This window comes from Neolamprologus multifasciatus, chromosome 10 (assembly GCF_963576455.1).
Source record: "Neolamprologus multifasciatus chromosome 10, fNeoMul1.2, whole genome shotgun sequence".
Taxonomy (NCBI): Eukaryota; Metazoa; Chordata; class Actinopteri; order Cichliformes; family Cichlidae; genus Neolamprologus; species Neolamprologus multifasciatus.
The window spans coordinates 15,871,416-15,888,752 of NC_140448.1; the positions used below are offsets into that span (position 1 = coordinate 15,871,416).

The 17,337-nt window shown below is 37.2% G+C and overlaps 3 protein-coding genes and 1 long non-coding RNA gene across 4 annotated transcripts; 1 reads left to right on the plus strand and 3 right to left on the minus strand.

Annotated features, from left to right (window-relative positions):
* Window positions 1–1,036: 1,036 nt before the first annotated feature.
* On the minus strand, window positions 1,037–2,983 carry timm10b (translocase of inner mitochondrial membrane 10 homolog B (yeast)). Its single transcript, XM_085175242.1, has 3 exons — window positions 2,717–2,983; window positions 2,543–2,638; window positions 1,037–1,826 (listed from the first exon to the last, which is right to left on the minus strand). Exons 1-3 carry the CDS (start codon window positions 2,744–2,746, stop codon window positions 1,341–1,343), a joined length of 612 nt encoding a protein of 203 aa, XP_085031368.1. The 5' UTR covers window positions 2,747–2,983; the 3' UTR covers window positions 1,037–1,340.
* A 97-nt stretch (window positions 2,984–3,080) lies between these two features.
* On the plus strand, window positions 3,081–7,667 carry LOC146509915 (uncharacterized). The gene is made up of 2 exons (XR_014876511.1): window positions 3,081–3,346; window positions 3,613–7,667. It is a non-coding gene; the product is annotated as an uncharacterized LOC146509915 (long non-coding RNA).
* Window positions 6,294–11,421, minus strand: LOC146509916 (uncharacterized). Its single transcript, XM_085175240.1, has 6 exons — window positions 10,700–11,421; window positions 9,787–9,891; window positions 9,654–9,696; window positions 9,327–9,451; window positions 8,704–8,762; window positions 6,294–7,384 (listed from the first exon to the last, which is right to left on the minus strand). The coding sequence occupies exons 1-6, from the start codon at window positions 10,701–10,703 to the stop codon at window positions 6,899–6,901; spliced, it is 822 nt and encodes a 273-aa protein (XP_085031366.1). The 5' UTR covers window positions 10,704–11,421; the 3' UTR covers window positions 6,294–6,898.
* Window positions 11,422–11,974: 553 nt separating this feature from the next.
* On the minus strand, window positions 11,975–16,555 carry LOC146509917 (uncharacterized). The gene is made up of 7 exons (XM_085175231.1): window positions 16,386–16,555; window positions 15,820–16,158; window positions 15,265–15,374; window positions 15,018–15,174; window positions 13,128–13,574; window positions 12,530–12,632; window positions 11,975–12,313 (listed from the first exon to the last, which is right to left on the minus strand). Exons 1-7 carry the CDS (start codon window positions 16,465–16,467, stop codon window positions 12,184–12,186), a joined length of 1,368 nt encoding a protein of 455 aa, XP_085031357.1. The 5' UTR covers window positions 16,468–16,555; the 3' UTR covers window positions 11,975–12,183.
* Between the last annotated feature and the right edge of the window lie 782 nt (window positions 16,556–17,337).

The window sequence follows — 17,337 nt, forward strand, 5'->3', positions numbered from 1 at the left end:
TGGCTCCCTCGCTGCAGCAGCAGGGCGGTGAAATATTGCGGCAAAAAACATTTTCTCCAAACAACATCAATAACTGGAACTAAACATCTTCATTCACAGCCATAAGGACGCAAACGTCTTCAATTATTTACTGTCACAGTTGCTGGCTGTTTATTGCGGCTCTCCTTCTGGATTTAGAGGGTGTACAACACAGATTGTGCAAACACAGGAAATGATGGGGAGGAGGGGAAGATGATGATATGTGACAAAGGTCGTGAACTGCCTTCAGAGCTACACAAGCCAGAGCACGTGGCGTTCCCCCGACTGTGCTCAGACACCTGAACAGGATGAAGGCAGGGTGGCCTTTAATGTTTTCAAACCAGAAAAGTAACGTTCTGTCACTGTTATATTTTAAAAGCTGCCATTTTTCAGGGAGGGTCATCCTACCATTTTATAACTTACACTATATACTACACGCTGTACTGTTAAACATGGCAATTCCACAAAACATCTGTCTTGGCTAAGCACATCTGGGTAAACACCAGATTGGTCTTTAGTCCAGGTGTACGATTGTGCTTTGATTTACAATCATGCATTTATTTTTGAAACCCCCCCCCCTTTTTTTTTTTACTCCGTCCTTTTCACTCCCTGTGTGTATATACACAACTGCATTTAATCATGAGTAACAACCAAACTCTGACTCTTTCTCCTGTAGTGTGTCCTTTGTCCCATCTCTCTTTGTTCTCTTCTCTTTCCCCTGATCCCAAATTGGTCGTGGCAGATAGCTGCTCCTCCCTGAGCATAATCCTGCTGGAGGTTTCTTCCTTTTAAAAGGGAGTTTTCCCTTCCAACTGTCACCCAGCACTTGTTTTTAGGAGATCACGTGATTGTTGGTGGTTCTTTCTAATAGTTTCGGGTACTTACCTTACAATATAAAGAGCTTTGAGGTGACTCTTGTTATGAATTGGCACTATATAAATAAAATTGAATTGTAGGTACAGATGCACACAAACACACACATGCTGTCAAACAACTCTCATTAGCAAACAACATCACCTTTTATGGGTAGCCTTTTAATGTTAGCCTTTTACAATTTTTTCACTACTGTGTAAGAAGTCACCATAAAATTACTGCACAATTGAAATTCCTATCATGAATGACATTCCTCCTCCTCATGCCTTTTGATCAAAATGATTCATATGATGCTTTTGATCGATAACTGTGCCAAACCTGTAACATATAATGCCTTTCTTGGTCATTAATTGACTTTAGATTCATCTATCGCTAACTAAGGAAAAGCAAAAAAAAAATAAAAAATGCTGACATTTGGTTTCATTTGGTCACAAGACATCAACTACACCCTATTTATTAGACTCCTTTTGTCCTGATAGGCTCTCTGATTTAGATGCATCTTCTGATAAGTATGTAGAGTTAGATGACGTAAACAGTGCCGGTGAGCTGGCAGAATCAATCTGGCCACCAGCTACTGAAGGCTGAGAAAATCCTCCTGTATATGAAGGTCCAATGCCAGCTTTATCAAGCACTGGAGCATTTAGCGTTTCATTTGTGGGAGTGAGCGGTGTGGCAGCTGATAATTTGAGTTCTGAGGACACAGACGCATCCAGCTCAGCTGGTAATGGAGATGAGGTGTTGGGAGCATGATGTGTTGCTGAAATTTCAGTCCCAGCAGCTCCAGATGCTGCCTCTTCCTTGGCATTCTCTGCAGCTTTGCTCTCCAGCTCCTCCATCCGCCGCTGGACCATCCGAGGCATCAGCTGCACATAGGTGCCCATTAAACGATGGTTAGAGCGAATGAGCTTCCCTGCACAGTTGTCCACACAGCGCTCCTGGAAGGCAAACAGCAGTCAGAGGTAGAAAGCAGAAAACTACTGTATATTGTGATCACACAGTATATATGCATTAGTAGGCAAATGTGTTATCCACATGCTGGCTGGGACTATTTTAGTGGTTTGACTGGACTGAAAATATTCAAGCTGCAACATAAAACTGGCTTCTTTATTGAAGGAGTAATTCAGCAAGGGCCTATGAATGCTACAAAATTTCCCTTTTTGGGGTAGGGTCACAGGCAAAGTCCTCTCTGTCAAAGATGTTACACAACATCAAATGTGTTTGTAAATACATTAAAGCAGCATGACCAGGATGGACAGATTTACGGATGAGTATATTAAAGAGCAGATTTGGCAATTTGGAGACGAAGTTAGAGAGGTAAGGTAGAGAAGGTTTGGACGTGCATAGGAGAGATAGATGATATATTGGACAAAGTTTGTTGACGGTTGAGATGGTAGACAGGAAGAAAAGAGGAAAATTCATTGACCACAGAGAAAATTCATGGATATAGTGGAGGAGGGGAAAGGTTGATGTGACAGAGGACGATGCTAGGGGTAAAGTGAGATGAAGGCAGACGATCCGCTGTGGAGACCCCTAAATGGAACAGCTGACAGAAAAAAAAACTTGAAAGAAAACGTGTTGAGACGCAGAACACGGCAATCAAACAATACCACCACGTAGCCGACACAGTAACTGTGATCTTCGCCTTTCCTACCTCGTCCATTGTGAGGTTTCTGTAGTTGAAGTTGCTGCTGCATCGCTGGAAGCAGATTTCAGTCATTCGGTTGTAAACCAGAAGAAAATCCCGCAGCTGAAAAACATACACTCACACTCATCATCCAGCCGTGTTGCTGATTGGATTATAAAGCAGTGACTTAAAGTGACTTACGTTTCTCAGCTGTTGGTCAGGATCCATCATGGAAATTTGTCTACTTCTAAGCTAATGTGTTAGCATGAGCGGTGATCAGCTGCGGTACTGAACAAATGATCCCACTTTTAGATTGTCTGGGTTGGGTGACGGTACAAATCGACAAGATAAAAGTCACATATAGGCTTTAACAACGGAATATTCGCATTTGAAATGAGCGCACCTGAATAATTCGTAACAACTGCATGACATTCACATGCACGCTGCCATGTTGGTTACGAAGATCGTCTCCGCCCATCAGAGGCTTCACTACGTAGTCTGTGAAAAAAAAGTTTCCATTTCCGGCTGGTTAGAAAAAAAGTGAAAGATAACATGTTTATATTTTATTTTTTAAATTTTTGTTATACATTATTATATTTGGTGTAAATTATCTACCATCATCTCTTTGCCTGTTTGCTACTGTATTTTACTAGCATAGTAGCATTGGGTTGCTGTCTGAAAGTTTATGGTTTATTCAGGTTTGTGCAGGTAACCAAGGTCGTAACCAAACGACGCTATTTAAACATAATAACAGAAATGAGTTGTTGTACCGTAGCGAGCTTCTTGTCATAGTTTGAGAAAAACAGCCGAGAAGCTAGCCAGTCTCTACAGGTAGGCCGCAAGTGGATAATATGACCCTTCACTGCCTCAGTATAGAACAAACCACTTTGTTACAATTTAGTTTTTCTCTCTAAAGAACTAGTGGTTGGTACTCATTACTTAAATTAGTACTAGTAATCACTACTTAAAAAATACTTAAAAATATAGTATAACTTAACATCCTTTAAAAAGAACAAATCAAAAAAAAAAAAAAAAAATCTCCAGCGGCACTTATTACTTAAAAATACTGACCCTTCAATTTGTTTCTTTCTTTTAAGGTCTCTGGTTGCTACTCCTTTGTGCAACTGTATCTGCTGGTAAGTACTTTATGTACTGAAAATAATATCTTAGATTGTTATCAATTACATATGGCAGGAGTTACAAATGTTAGAATTTAAGCATAATTTGTGTATTATGAGGTTGAAATACTACAATCTGAGTATATTTTCTGTTGTTTATAATACAAAATAAGGTTATGTTCTTTGAAAACAGTATACTTGGCCTCCCCCTGTAACTGTCTGAGTAGCAAAATTATTATTAAAGATAAAAAAAAAATAACGCGTTCATAACAATATTAATTATCCAAGATCGCAACCTTTGTCCGTTGTAACCATTGCCAAATAAATTTGGATGACTAATAGCAGTTTTACAAGGAGGTGGAACAGATTAGAAAACCCACTTACAGTTAAGTCCATAGGTTTTTGAACAAAGTACTTTTTTTGGTAATGTTGCCTTTGTCCATCACCACAGTGGGTTTTAAATCAAACAATCAAGATGTGATTACATTGAGGTGCTAACTTTTAGCTTTAATATAAGTGCTTTAACAAAAGTATTGTGTTAATTGTTTTAAAATTGCATGTATTTTTGTACATAATCCCCCATTTTCAGAGGCTCAAAAGTATTTCGTAATTGAACAAGCTAACATAATTAAAAACATTATGGCTAGTTTTTAATACTAGGATGGATGTCAACATTTACCTGACGTCCAGAACCCATGGACATCACCAAATGCTGCCTTTTCTGTATTAAGATGTCCAGCATTAACCTTTCCCGCAGTCACATTCAGTGGTGTGCTTTGGATCGTGAGCTGTTTGTCTCTACTGAACTATTCTATTGAATGTCACACTTACTTTAACAGTTGTTTGAAATGCACTATAGAAGTTTAACGCACAATTCACAAGCTGCAGTGTAACCCACTTTATATTTCATATCTGTCATGTAATCTTTGTTTCATCTCATCCCCCCTCCTCTCGCTCTCTCTCACACATACATGAAACAAATAAGCAACTTAAAAATAACACCTGTTCCAATTACTGCAGGTCACATGTGGCATCATAAGCAAACTGTACAATGATAGCAATCTTACAAAGAAACCACATGCCCGACTACAAGCTGAAAGAGAATTGTTGCATTGCTTTTTCATGGCTGAAATTAACCCTTTAAAGCTTGAGCTGTGAAACAATTGGCAGAAAATTCAAATTTCTTGAAAACAGAGAGTTTATTGAGCCATCTGACAAATTTGTTTATAAATTATTTACATTTTAATTTCCATATATGGTGTTTAATTTGTATTGTATTTGCTACATCTGGCATTTCAGTTTAAAAAGGCACAAAAAAACTGTATGTATCAAATACGATACACTAGGCGTTAAGGGGTTGTGATTATGCAACCACAAATTTGTACTGTGAATTTGAAAGCCAATGTCATATCTTAATTACTATTAATTAATTAATTTTACTTTTCTTTTTTTTTTCATTTTATTTTTTTTAACTAAAAAATTAATCTTCTTTTGTATTTTCTGTCTTCTCACAGCCACATCACGCAATTTTGCAGATTTTTGCTGAGCCTTGCTGAAAGACAGATAAATACCTTTGAAAATGTACCTCAAGGAAATTTTCTTACCACTTGATCAAAGTTAAGTCAGCAGTGAAGCACGGTTCTCTGCAGGGTCCCCAAAATGGGCGTCAGCTTGGCTGAGCCATTCTTGTGGACTGCATAATAATTTAAATGCTCAAATCACTATTATGAAGACGTTACGTAGTTGAATGATTTCCTGCATTGTCAACGTCCCTTTAATACTTTACTGTAACCCAGTCATGAACTTTGGTACTTGGTGTGTATGTTTACTCTAAGAGTATAGTATAAAACAGTACAATTTCCTTTATCTATGCAAAGATAAGTGTGTTTCCTTTTGCTTCTCATCATGTCATATTAGATTACAGAACACATTAAAAGCTTTATCTCTTTTTCCAATTACACGATTGAGATAGATCTAAAAGCTAAGTTGTCAATTCATACTTATTTATAGAGTAACTTAGGAAATGCCCAGTGCAAATCAACTTAATAGGCTACAGTTTAAGATTAATACCCATATTTAAATTATAAACTGCTCCTAATTACAACTGATTCTTTATAGAAGCGTGACTTTATAATTTTGAAAACATCCTGTATAAATGACTGCCTTTATGTCCTCATACATGACAGTTACTAACGGTGCCTGTTATCCGTGAAAAGTTGTTTTTTTTTTTGTGACATTCTCATATGTCTGCAAGAGTTGCATCCAAAATGCCCAAGGCCAAAATTTAATCCATAGAGGGGAAGTAGGCCATGGTCAGCTATTGAAAAACTGTCAACAAAGAGTGGGCTGCAGGCTTCTGACTGCTGAGTTCACTCCATAGCTCAATTCCCTCGGCAGATAGCAGGGCAGTAAATTATCCTGCCAAGGGATTACAGTGAGGGAAATAATCATTTAAGCAGACGGCAAATTAGCTCATATGTGCAATAGATTATTAAAGTAACAACCATTGTCATAACCATGACGTGTAAAATCCTACATGACATTTACAGCAAAGCAAGGTGCCCACAGGGAAAACAAAATGTCATCACTTATGTCCCACTTAAAGTTTCCCCCCCTTTTTTGTTTTTACTTCTCTGTTTTTTAAACGTTATCGTCATGTTAATGTTATCTTCATGTTAATGTTATCTTCACCCTTAGCATTACCGAGAGGCGGTTTCACATATGCTGAGGCATGTCGAGTTTTTCAGTGAAACATTCCCTTTCAGCACATAGCCAGCGCCCACATCGTGGAAAACAAATGTAAGAAATAATTTCTTCACACCTTTCTATGAGACATCTGGTAATATATGATGATGAGACATCAAAACAGTGAGAGTTCTTCCATGGCCTGTGATGATTTGGTGTTTTCCTCATCTTTTGCAATAAACTGAAAAATTTCCACATGGGCCTTGACATCTAAATGTCACGTAAAGAGTTTCCTTTTAGCTTTATTTACATTTATTACACCCTCTGCATGAAAGGTACACTTTTCTTCCTCTGTTGCTCAATGAGGATACCTCATCTTGTCTGCCTCGGAGAGGAAATTGCTCAACCCTGCAAGCAGTTTGAATATTTTAGATGACGTAGTTTCATTTTACAGCTGTAGTAATAGACAGTAGTTTGGTTTTTTGCACATAAAATAAAATAAAAACCAAAAAGTCTTTTTCAGGCGATAGATAGATTTCAGTTCAAAACAGTTTGAAACAGTAAAACTTGATATGTTTGTTTAACCGTGCTGGTGACCATCCTGGCTAAAGCTACCAATGAAAGGATCTGTGCAGCTCTGAAAGGTTTCTACTTCTGAAAGCTGTTCACATAAATTCCCATTGTTACACTCTTGTTCATCTTTCATTTCTTCACTCTCTTGATTTCCTCCATCCTCGCGCCTTCGCATACTATTCCAACCAACATTCCTCTCTAGCGTCAGATTCTTTTCTCTTTCCATTTCCTCCGTCTGTTGAGCTATTTGTTGACTGTTGAGGTAGATGCTGCTGTGTGAAACCATGGTGCTGGTGTCTCTGGACGGAAGATGAGCATCCATGTCTGCATCCACCTCCAAGAATGTATTCAGAGGAGGTGTGTGGTGGACTGACAGCTGTTCGGGGAAATGATTTCGTCCCTGTGACTGGCTATGCTGATGGCGATGCTTCTTCTTTCGCTTCTTTGCAGTCTTCAGGTCCAGTGAGGCATAATTCAGGTCATTCTGGAAAGGCTGGTTTCAGACAACACAGACAAAAATAGATTGATTGTAAAATTGATTTCAGGTTTTGCTTCACTCTGCACCGGTTTCTGCATCCTATTTAGTGGCTCCTGTGTATGTTCTCATGTATTTGAGTTTGTCGAGTTTATTTTTAGATGGCTTCAGGCTTAATTGTGTTCATTGGTTCACAGCTTTATTGACCACAAAGAGTCTATGGTGTCAGTTGCCTTCCGTTTTGAAAGCACTTCTGTAAGCATCAGTTCAACTGATTTGACTGTTGTATTTTTGCACAAAATGTAAGTATTTAGTTTTAGATTGAGCTGACTTCTTGAGCATAGTCAGATAGTCAGTGCAGAACATTATTATACTGTGTGAAATACTGACAGTTGAAGTCCATTTTATGTCATAATATCTATCTTATTCTCCTTAATGGTTATAAAATAGTTGTAAAAGAAACAATGTAACTGAACTTAGTGTGGATTTTGGTCAAAATTATAACTGCAAACCGTGTGCAGTAGGACAAAGTGAAAAACAAGTCAAATGAATTCCTACCATCACAAAAATAGAAAGTAGAAGGAGGGCACGGCAACTAATCAACTGTTATTTTTGGTTACAATTTTATCTTCAGTTATGGAAATAAGGTAAAATGTTTATTGCGCTGCATTCAATTTCGCAATTTTGTTCTTGTCTTTTGTAATAATTTTGGCGCGCCTCTTTACTTCAGAGCAGTACACTCTTAAAAGCATCAGGCAGTAACAGGTTTAGCCAAGATGATGAATAGTCTTTGTTCAAATTCAACAATCACAAGCGCTCAACAAATGAGTGTTTTAAAAGTAAGCGACTAACTGTGTCAAACAGTAATTATTTTGATATTTTTTCTTTAATTGAGTAGCGCCAACACAAAAGCATAATGTGTCATCCTTTCACATTTTTTAAACGCTATCAGCCGACGCGCTAATTTTACATGACTAACATATTTTTCACATCATCAGCAAATAAAGTAATCAATGAAAGAAGTGTAAGAATGACAGAAGAACTATATACACAAGTTACAAGTGTCATTCACATACATTAGTGTGCAGAATACTGTATGTAACAACAGTACGTCAGTATACTGTATCTGACAACTCAAAGGAACTTCAAAGAACCTGTGAGTTATGCAGTTAATGGAAATTCTGTAAATAAAGATGGAGTTAAATGAACTTTTTATTAATTTATGAGAGTCTTCTTAGGGCATTTCAAAGTCTTTACTGGATCATGTAATAGAAATATGTTAATCCACTAAAAAACACTTGCAGATAGATTTGAATAAACTTATGAACAGCACTTACCTTCTTACTTTCTCTTGTGCGTTGCATGGTCATCATCTCATAGCAACCCTCTGCAGAACCTGAAGTAAAACACAAATAATGTTTTCTTTTATTAACACTATAATGCCCTTTGTATCATATTTGATACATGAGTTTGTGAGACCTCGTCAACATGATCAGATTCGTCTAAAATTAACATTGTTAACAAAAAGTTAAGTGTATCATTAAATCTATAATAAAAATATATCATACACAACATGATATAGCGAAAAAAAAAACTGTGGATTTTGTTATAAGGGCTAATAAACATCTCAGTTCCAAAAACTCAGAATTTTCTGGCTATTTTTTGATGGGTTCGGTCTTACAGGGTTAAACATTCGGACGGAATACTAATAACAAGGCAACTAAATTATAAGTCAACAATTGGGGGGATGTACAATTAAGGCAAATTTGCACATGTTAATCCATTAAGTTCTAGTCCATATTAAAACATGTTTTCCATGTTTGTTTTTGCCAAAAATGTTTTTGTATATATCAACAAATCATACACAGTTATACAATAAGGTATACAAGTGTTTCTTAATGCTAACGCACTGATTTTGTCTTGTTTTTTCCGAAACGAGTCAGAAAGCAGACACACTCACTTCTTCTCTCTGTGCTGATGTTGCCATAGATTGGATTTTCCTGTTGCTCATGATGATTGTGGGGATTTTCCCTCTGCTCTTGATGATTAAGGTCATGAAAATAATGCCCTTCATTGTGTGACAGGCTTCAAAATATGAAAGAACATTTGGACAGTTTGTTTAAACAATGTGATGCTATTTGCATATTGTAATTTTATCAAAAAATAAAATGAAAATACTCCAGTATCTATTACTGTTACTTACAATCAAGTGTTGTCTATTGGACTAAATAATACATTGCCAACAAAATAAATAAATAAACAAATATATATATATTAAAAAACATACGTTTCTTCTTCAGAAGTGTGGGGGCAGCAGGACCCATTTTTTTCTGTGTGAATAAAATATGTTGCAAATTTACAGAAAGTAAAGAGTGTGTTAGAAATAACTGTGAATACATTTAGATTACATATTACCTTACCTCTGCACAAAATAGTTCTTCGCTTGATGCAAAAGATCACATTGAGGCATAAAGAGATCGACAAGGCCACAGATAGCAGCGCCACGGCTACGTTTAGAATTTCAACTAAGAGACAAAAACAAAATAACCACTAATATTGAAAAATGACACATTTTAGAGCTCAGTGTTCATATTTTAAACCTATTTATTTGCTTTCGCTGTCATTAATATTACAACCCCCTTTCTATGCATCACAGTATCAAAGAGAAAAAGAAATGATTCTAGCACGTTTTCTAAAAACAATTAGATGCTTTAACATTGTTGGACAAATCCCATCACTGATGGTGAAGAGGAGAATTTTTAAGAAAACTACGACCTTGCATACTTTGAAGCCTGATATGGCTACTTTAAAGTTATTAGCGTCTACAGCTTCGAGTGTAACTATCATGTGTTTCTACAAGCGAAGCGTCATAGGTTTGCTTTCCAAAAGTAATCTTTCCCTCTCAGTTTTGTTCACAACTAGAAATTATTGACAAATTTACATAAAAGGCTTTTGCCATGTACCCACAAGCACAACATGCTTAACTACTGTAGACAAAGAACCATACGTTTACATACATATATACATAGTCACGATTACTAACTCAGTCAGCCTGGAGTTTTGACTTTTATCTTTTGTCCTGCCATAATCATAACATAACTAGAAAAATATTTTTCTAGTATTTTGGAAAATAGCAAATTATACAGAATTATACTTAGCGATATACGAAGTATGTGAAATACGAATAATGTTGTGAAATATACATATTATATATATATATATATATATATATATATATATATATATATATATATATATATATATATATATATATATTATAGATATAACACATATGTATAACTTTAAAATTTCTAAAAGGTCTTCAGATCCTACCCATATTCCAGCCGTCTTGAAGAAAACGTGTTCTCTGTCTGATACGACTGCTCTCAGGTTACAGGGCATCACGTTGTTTAATCAGTGAGATGCGCAACACTGTAGTCTATTTTTACCCTCCCTCTGTTACCTCGCTGGTATCACGGTACTTTGAAAACTGAATGTTCTTCAGTTACAAACAGGAAGCGAGGTAACCTCATTCTGAGGCACGCAGTCTCAACACTACAGTGGGATACAGAATAATTTCATATAGATCGCTGTATTATAATATAAACATGACAACTGTTTAGAAATGATAGCAACTTTAATATCGTTTGTCACAGTTATAAACAAACACAGTAAAAAACTATCTACAATAAGAAAGCAGAGAATTTCACACAGACTGGTCTGCTCTCAACGTTAGAGTTAAAAATCAAATAAAAATAAAAAAGAAATAAAGAGTCGAAAAATGGTGAAAACCACAATGTGGTCTTGAACAATAAGCTCACATTTACTTATACTGTTCTGTCAGCTGTATGCAAGGGGCATTGTTACGTATGCTATGTATATATCAAGAATTTAAATCTTGCATAGACGTAGCGCTTTGTGGTTTAGCTGTTGTGGTTGGAAAATAAGAAAAGAAAAGGCAGTTGTGAAAAGTTTCCCAGAACATCTACATACGTGAGTGTCTGCAGGGCAGATAAACACAAATGTCGATGGCTAAATAAATATAAATATAAATATAAATATAAATAAATATAAAGCAGTATCCATTTAAATTGCTTATTAAAACTTAGCAATTCATTAACTCAAAGGATTAAAAAATATATTTAAAAAAAACATCAGAGAACTTGACTTGTTAATGTTTATGAAACCCGTACTGATTCATATTTTCTTTCATCAAGTGGTTGCTATGTTTCTTTTAGCCATTAAGCCCATGTGGTTTGTGGTTTTAGCCCTGCTTTGTGATCACGATTGTCGCTCTGCGGTACCTGTGGACAACAGGGGTCTTTGATATTAAGACATTTGTAACATTGTTGCATCAACTAAACATACTGAGCTAAATTAGAGAAAATCCTTGGGTTTCTGGGCAGGAAATGCCTCATCACACTAATGAATGAAGTATTACAGCAGAAGCAGCATTCCTTTGAAAGATATGAAGAAACTATAGAAAGTACACCATATAAAGTTCTGTCACTGTGTATGAATTGGTAGTATATAGAGAAAGCAGTACAATATTTGAAACAATGTCACAAGAGAAAAGTAAATAACACAAACACAGTTTAAAAGTCAGTTTAATGAATTTTAATATGCATTCATTTTCAGCTATTGATATATTTGGGTGCATTTTATACAAAACAAACAAACAACCCCCCCCAAAACCTCACAAAGTATATACACAGAGCCACATTTGGAAAATGTCCTGTGACTGGTTTGTAATGAGTAAAAATAACCTCATTCTGCAAATCTTAACATGACCAAGAGAGGGCAAAAATTTGAGTCATTCATATTTGAGTCTCTGTTAAAGAGTTGCACCTCGAAATGGGAAAAGACTCTGTCAGAGTCTTGCTTTGTCTTATTGCTGTATACTTCACTGGAGGTGGAGGGGGTTTGAACGAAGGCGGCGAATCCAGCCTACAAAGACAGAGTCAGAGTGCAGATATTGACTTGTGGCATTGTTAGACAGTTAGTTGAATCCAGAAAGCATGTGGAGGTATGTATTGTAGGTCATGTGTGTCTACTGGAAGATTTGATAGATATCAATATTTTTGAGGTCACTGAGGGTCACCCAGTGCACGACCCTGTGCAGGTGTGGAGGACGGTTGAATGCATAGATAGTAAGGGTTTTACCTGGTTTTTATAACTTGTCTTCTAAAAAGAAAGCCAGCCACGGCGATCAATACCAGCACCGGAACAATGATTACCACCAACAACAGATGAATCGGTGCCGTATCTAAGAAGCAGATTGTGAGAAGGGAAAATGTGATTATTTGTACAGCAACAGTTGCAGTTTCTAACATATTGATTGTCTTGCTCTGGTGAAACCAAGCAAAACTTCAACAAATACTGATAATAAATGTAAAGCTACAACGCAGAAACTTTCTGCCTCAAGGCAGAGAAGTGTGTCTTACAATCCTCCCCCTCAGTTTGTCATGCAGCATCCCTAGAAGTAGATGCTCCTCTTAATGAGTTTTCTACCTGGGAAAGGCCTCTAGCCGGAGGCTGAGAAATATATGATGAAGATGCAGATGGTGAAAGCAAAGAAACTCAATTCGCAATTTTTTCCCAACACTGTGACCTTGCCTTGATATTCACAAACAGAAGTACTCACTTTGTTGGTAGTCCCCAAAGAAAATGCACCAAATGGTCTAATAGCATCACTAACGAGCTAGAGGCAGACTGGTAATGTATAAAAAAATTCTCACATACTGCGGTTTTAAAACCTTACCCTTATTTTCATTTTCTCCATATTTATCTCCAGATGAAGGTCTGTCAGGACTTTTAAAAATGTTTCCTGTGGTGCTGTATTCTTCTGGCGTTGCTGAGGAAATGCCCTCTGGTTGCTCTGTATGTACCTCAGTCTCATTCCTCGTCTCATCACTGGCCGATTCTTGCGAGTTCAACATTGTGCTAGGATAGCCTGATTCTGTTGTCCTCTGGACAGTCCTATTGAGCAAATCTTTCGTGTGAGAGTGTGTGGTAGGGGATGCTGTGACAGAGATGTGTGTAGAATTTGTAAAAGAGGTTATGTGCTCATCAGCTGTGATTGTAACATTTGTGGTGTTTGGAGCATTTGTAGCAATGAAGGTGGTCCGATCTGTGTGGGTTGAAAGCTCGGGGGTTGGTGATGTTGTAAGGCTGATGCCTGCTGATTCAGTCAAACCCTGTGGTGACACTGTCAAGACAGTGAAAGAAGAAATAATCCTGTTATCAGAATGTACTGTGTAGATTGGTTGTGTCTTCATATTGTAGAAATCTGTAGTCTGTCCATCACATTAGAATCATGCTAGCTTGCATTGCTGTTTACAACATACTTCAATCTATTGGGAAATAAACTTAATTGCTTGCTCGCCAACACTCAAACTTTACGGTCAGAGCCTCGTATTTAATATGAGATATAAAGCTGTGTGTTCAATGTATTTCCCAAATGTAAAGCTATTCATTGAACCTGCATGAAGAGTAGGGATTATAATTATAGTTGACGAAAACTTTAAATTACCCAATGAAGAGTAATACATCATTAAAACACGGCTCATGTTGGCATTCGGGAGAATATGCATAATCAATACAACTAAAATATTTCAAGTATCTAGAGTTTGGAGCCTTGGGTATAGATTTATGAGGTAACGGTGTGGGCATGAATTTGCAATATCAATAGTACAATGTACAGGTGTTTCTTTTTAATTAGGATAGTTTCTCTTCTGAGTGTCAATTTTAATGCTACCGTGCCTACCCTGATGTATATACCAAGAGAGGTTTGATGTCCAATGAGACACAACTGAGATGCCATAGTTTGATAATGTACATTTCTATTAAATTTAGTTCAGAGCTACGGGAAATTGTGACCTATTTCGATGTTTTCAGTCCTACATTTGCTGTACTACTCCAATCTGACCAACAGACTGTGCTCTTACCCCATATCACGATTCATAGCTGGTGTTGAGCTACTGTTGTAGTGTGCAGTGTGTTGTGTTTGTGTGTTTGTGCTTGTGGTTTGAAACATAGAATGAAAGAACAGGAAGTAAGTTGTGACGTTTGTGTGGCTTCTGTTTGTTTTTTTTTTGTCACGTATTCAAATTCTCATGAGAAGCATCTACAAAGGATGAAAAAGTAGACAACTGGGGATTATTTTCCTAACTGAGCACAGCCGGCTCACAGCACTCCATCAAACTATTTAACCAGTGGTGGCAGGCAGACCACATGCTGTTTGGTTGTATTGAAATTTAAACTTTTGAATTATGTTTTAGCTGGGTGTATTTCAGTATTCCTTCAAATCCCAATGGACAACCGATTTAAAGCAAATAATTGAGTTTCTTTTTCTTTTTAGTTTTAGTAGTTCCCAATTTATTCCTAGTTCCTTCCACATTCTCATAACATGGCTGGCAGCATCACAATCCTTTGAATCTCTCGCCTTCCCTTCAGCTAATTAAAAATTAAAATTGAGTGAGCTACAGTATAATAACAAAAGTTCAAGTATCAGCTTTCTGGTCCAGTGCAGTTTATTAAGTCATTCAGTCTCTTGGGCCCTCTACTAGATTGCTAATCCAGCCCTCGGGAAATGATGAAATTGAATATGACACAAAGAGGCAAACAGCAGCAATGAACTGAAGACGCTCACCTGTCTTCAAACGTGTGGTTGTCGTTAGCACTGTGACCACAAACTCTTTGCGCACACGTTTGCTTCCTGTGTTGACAGTCAGTGTATAAACCCCTGCATTAGCATCAGTCACCCACCAGAGCTCCAGAGATTCAGTCTCTGACAACAGTTCATCATTCTGGGGCAAAGCATGATTATGTAGCACATAAAAAACTTTTATTTTGAAAAGAAGAGTTAAATTCAGTTTCAAATTCCAAGCTTCCTTTACCTTGGTCCATGTGTACTCTGCATTTGGAAATGATGTGCAGCGAATTGTCACATTTTCTCCATTTTGGACTTCAACAGTGCCATTCACATCACACGTTATTTTAATGTCATCTATTGAGGAAAGCATGAGATTAATTAGATTTGGTGATCACACAAAAAACGTAAAAAAAAAGCAACCGACTGACTGATGTGAAAAGCACATTTTGTAATATGTCTTCTCCCACTGTTGTGATCACAACATCCCTTCAGCTGAACAAAAGAGTGTGTTGTGTCGTGTGTTATGAGATAAGTAATATGCAAAAGAAAACTGCGTCTTTTAGCAGAGCCCCTAGATGTGTTCTTTTCGTTCTTACTTGGATTTGCTGAGCGGTAAATAGCTGCTGAGATTGGCAGAGACTGAGTGCTCTGATGCAACCTCAAGTAATGTGAAATATATGCAATACAGCATTAGATAGAAAGATGTTGTGTATTGCTATTTAAATATTAAATCCAGGGTGGTCTACAAAGTCTGGTTTAGGTACTTAGATATGGCTTTGTGCGTACTAGGTTCTCTTACCTTTGATTATTAGCTGTGTTTTAACCTTTTTGGATCCAGCAGGAAAGGTGGCCATGTCACAATCATAGATGCCTTCATCCGATTTCTTCACATCAGAAAGTTTTAGATGGGAACCCAGGACATCATTACCTTTTTTCTCAATCTGGATGGTAATATTTTGCCAGAATAGATTGATTCCATAAAATTGGCTGTACAAACCCAGCTTTGTGTTTTCCTTACGCCATTCAATACTGACAATCTTGTTATCAGTAGCACTTTTTAAAGTGCAGGGTAAGGAAACATTCTGGCCCACTACAGCTTCCATCTTTTCATAATGGAACAACTCAACACCATGGATCCCTGTCAGACACATCAGATAGTGTTAGAAGTGACAAAAGTCAGGACACAAAATCACTTACACTTTGAAGTTGATAACATAGACTGCAGTCTGCTGGGGTGCAGGCTTAGGATTATAGTAACACAGCTTGTCACAACAGAAGCCAAAACGTATTTCAAAACTAATGATAAACATTAATCTTTGCCAGTATATCATAACCCCCCAAAAACATGTGGAAATCCAGAATTACCTCGAATAGTAGAAGCAAGAAGTAGAAGACAGAAAACTATTCCCAATGCATTTCCAGCCATTTTTGAGGTCCCCAAACTCATTACGACAAATCAGACTGTATCCATCGAGCCTGATTGAGGCACTCAGGAAAGGCAGAAAGAGTAGAATGTCAACTGAGGTTAAAGAATGGGGCAGAAACTGCGAGACAGGATGGCCTATCTTTACAGGAAGTCGCATAGAGACAGTGACTCATTCGTGTATTATTGAAGCTTTGTGGTAAAAAGAACCTGCATACATTTGCAATAGCATGTGCTTCAGTCACGTCTCCTTTTGTCAGGACTAACTAACAAGAGTCAGACTCATATCATTTTAACAAGAATGATACCAAGGGGACACACAAACCCAAACAAGAACAAAATTAAAAATGATTTAAATTAAAACCAACTTCTTAATGTGTAGTGTTTGGTTGATACATCAGTCCACCCAGACCTCCTCTTTAGTATATCCTTAATACACCACAGATGAACAACGACATGTGACATAATATGTTGTGACATTATTTAATATAACAAAATCAAGATCAAAATGCAGTACAGCGGTTCAGTCTTCCACAGGATTTAGGAGGGTAAGTAGCATGCAATGCTACAAACAAAAAAACATAAGAGCAACATTGCAGACAATTAGAAAAGAGCTCAAAAAGTACGAGGGCTGTTAGGAGAAAACCTCTTCTCTCAAAAACAAACATGGCAGCACAGTTTCAGATTTCAAGGTAGCATCTAAACAAACCACAAGACTTTTGGAACAATGTCCTTTTGACACACAAGGACAAATTGGAGATGTCTGGCCATAACGCACAGAGTCGTGTAGCGAAAACATAACACAACATATTAGTTCAAACACCTCACACCAGCTGTCAACCACTGTGGTGGAGGAGAGATGATTTGGGCTTGTTTTGCAGCCACAGTTCACCT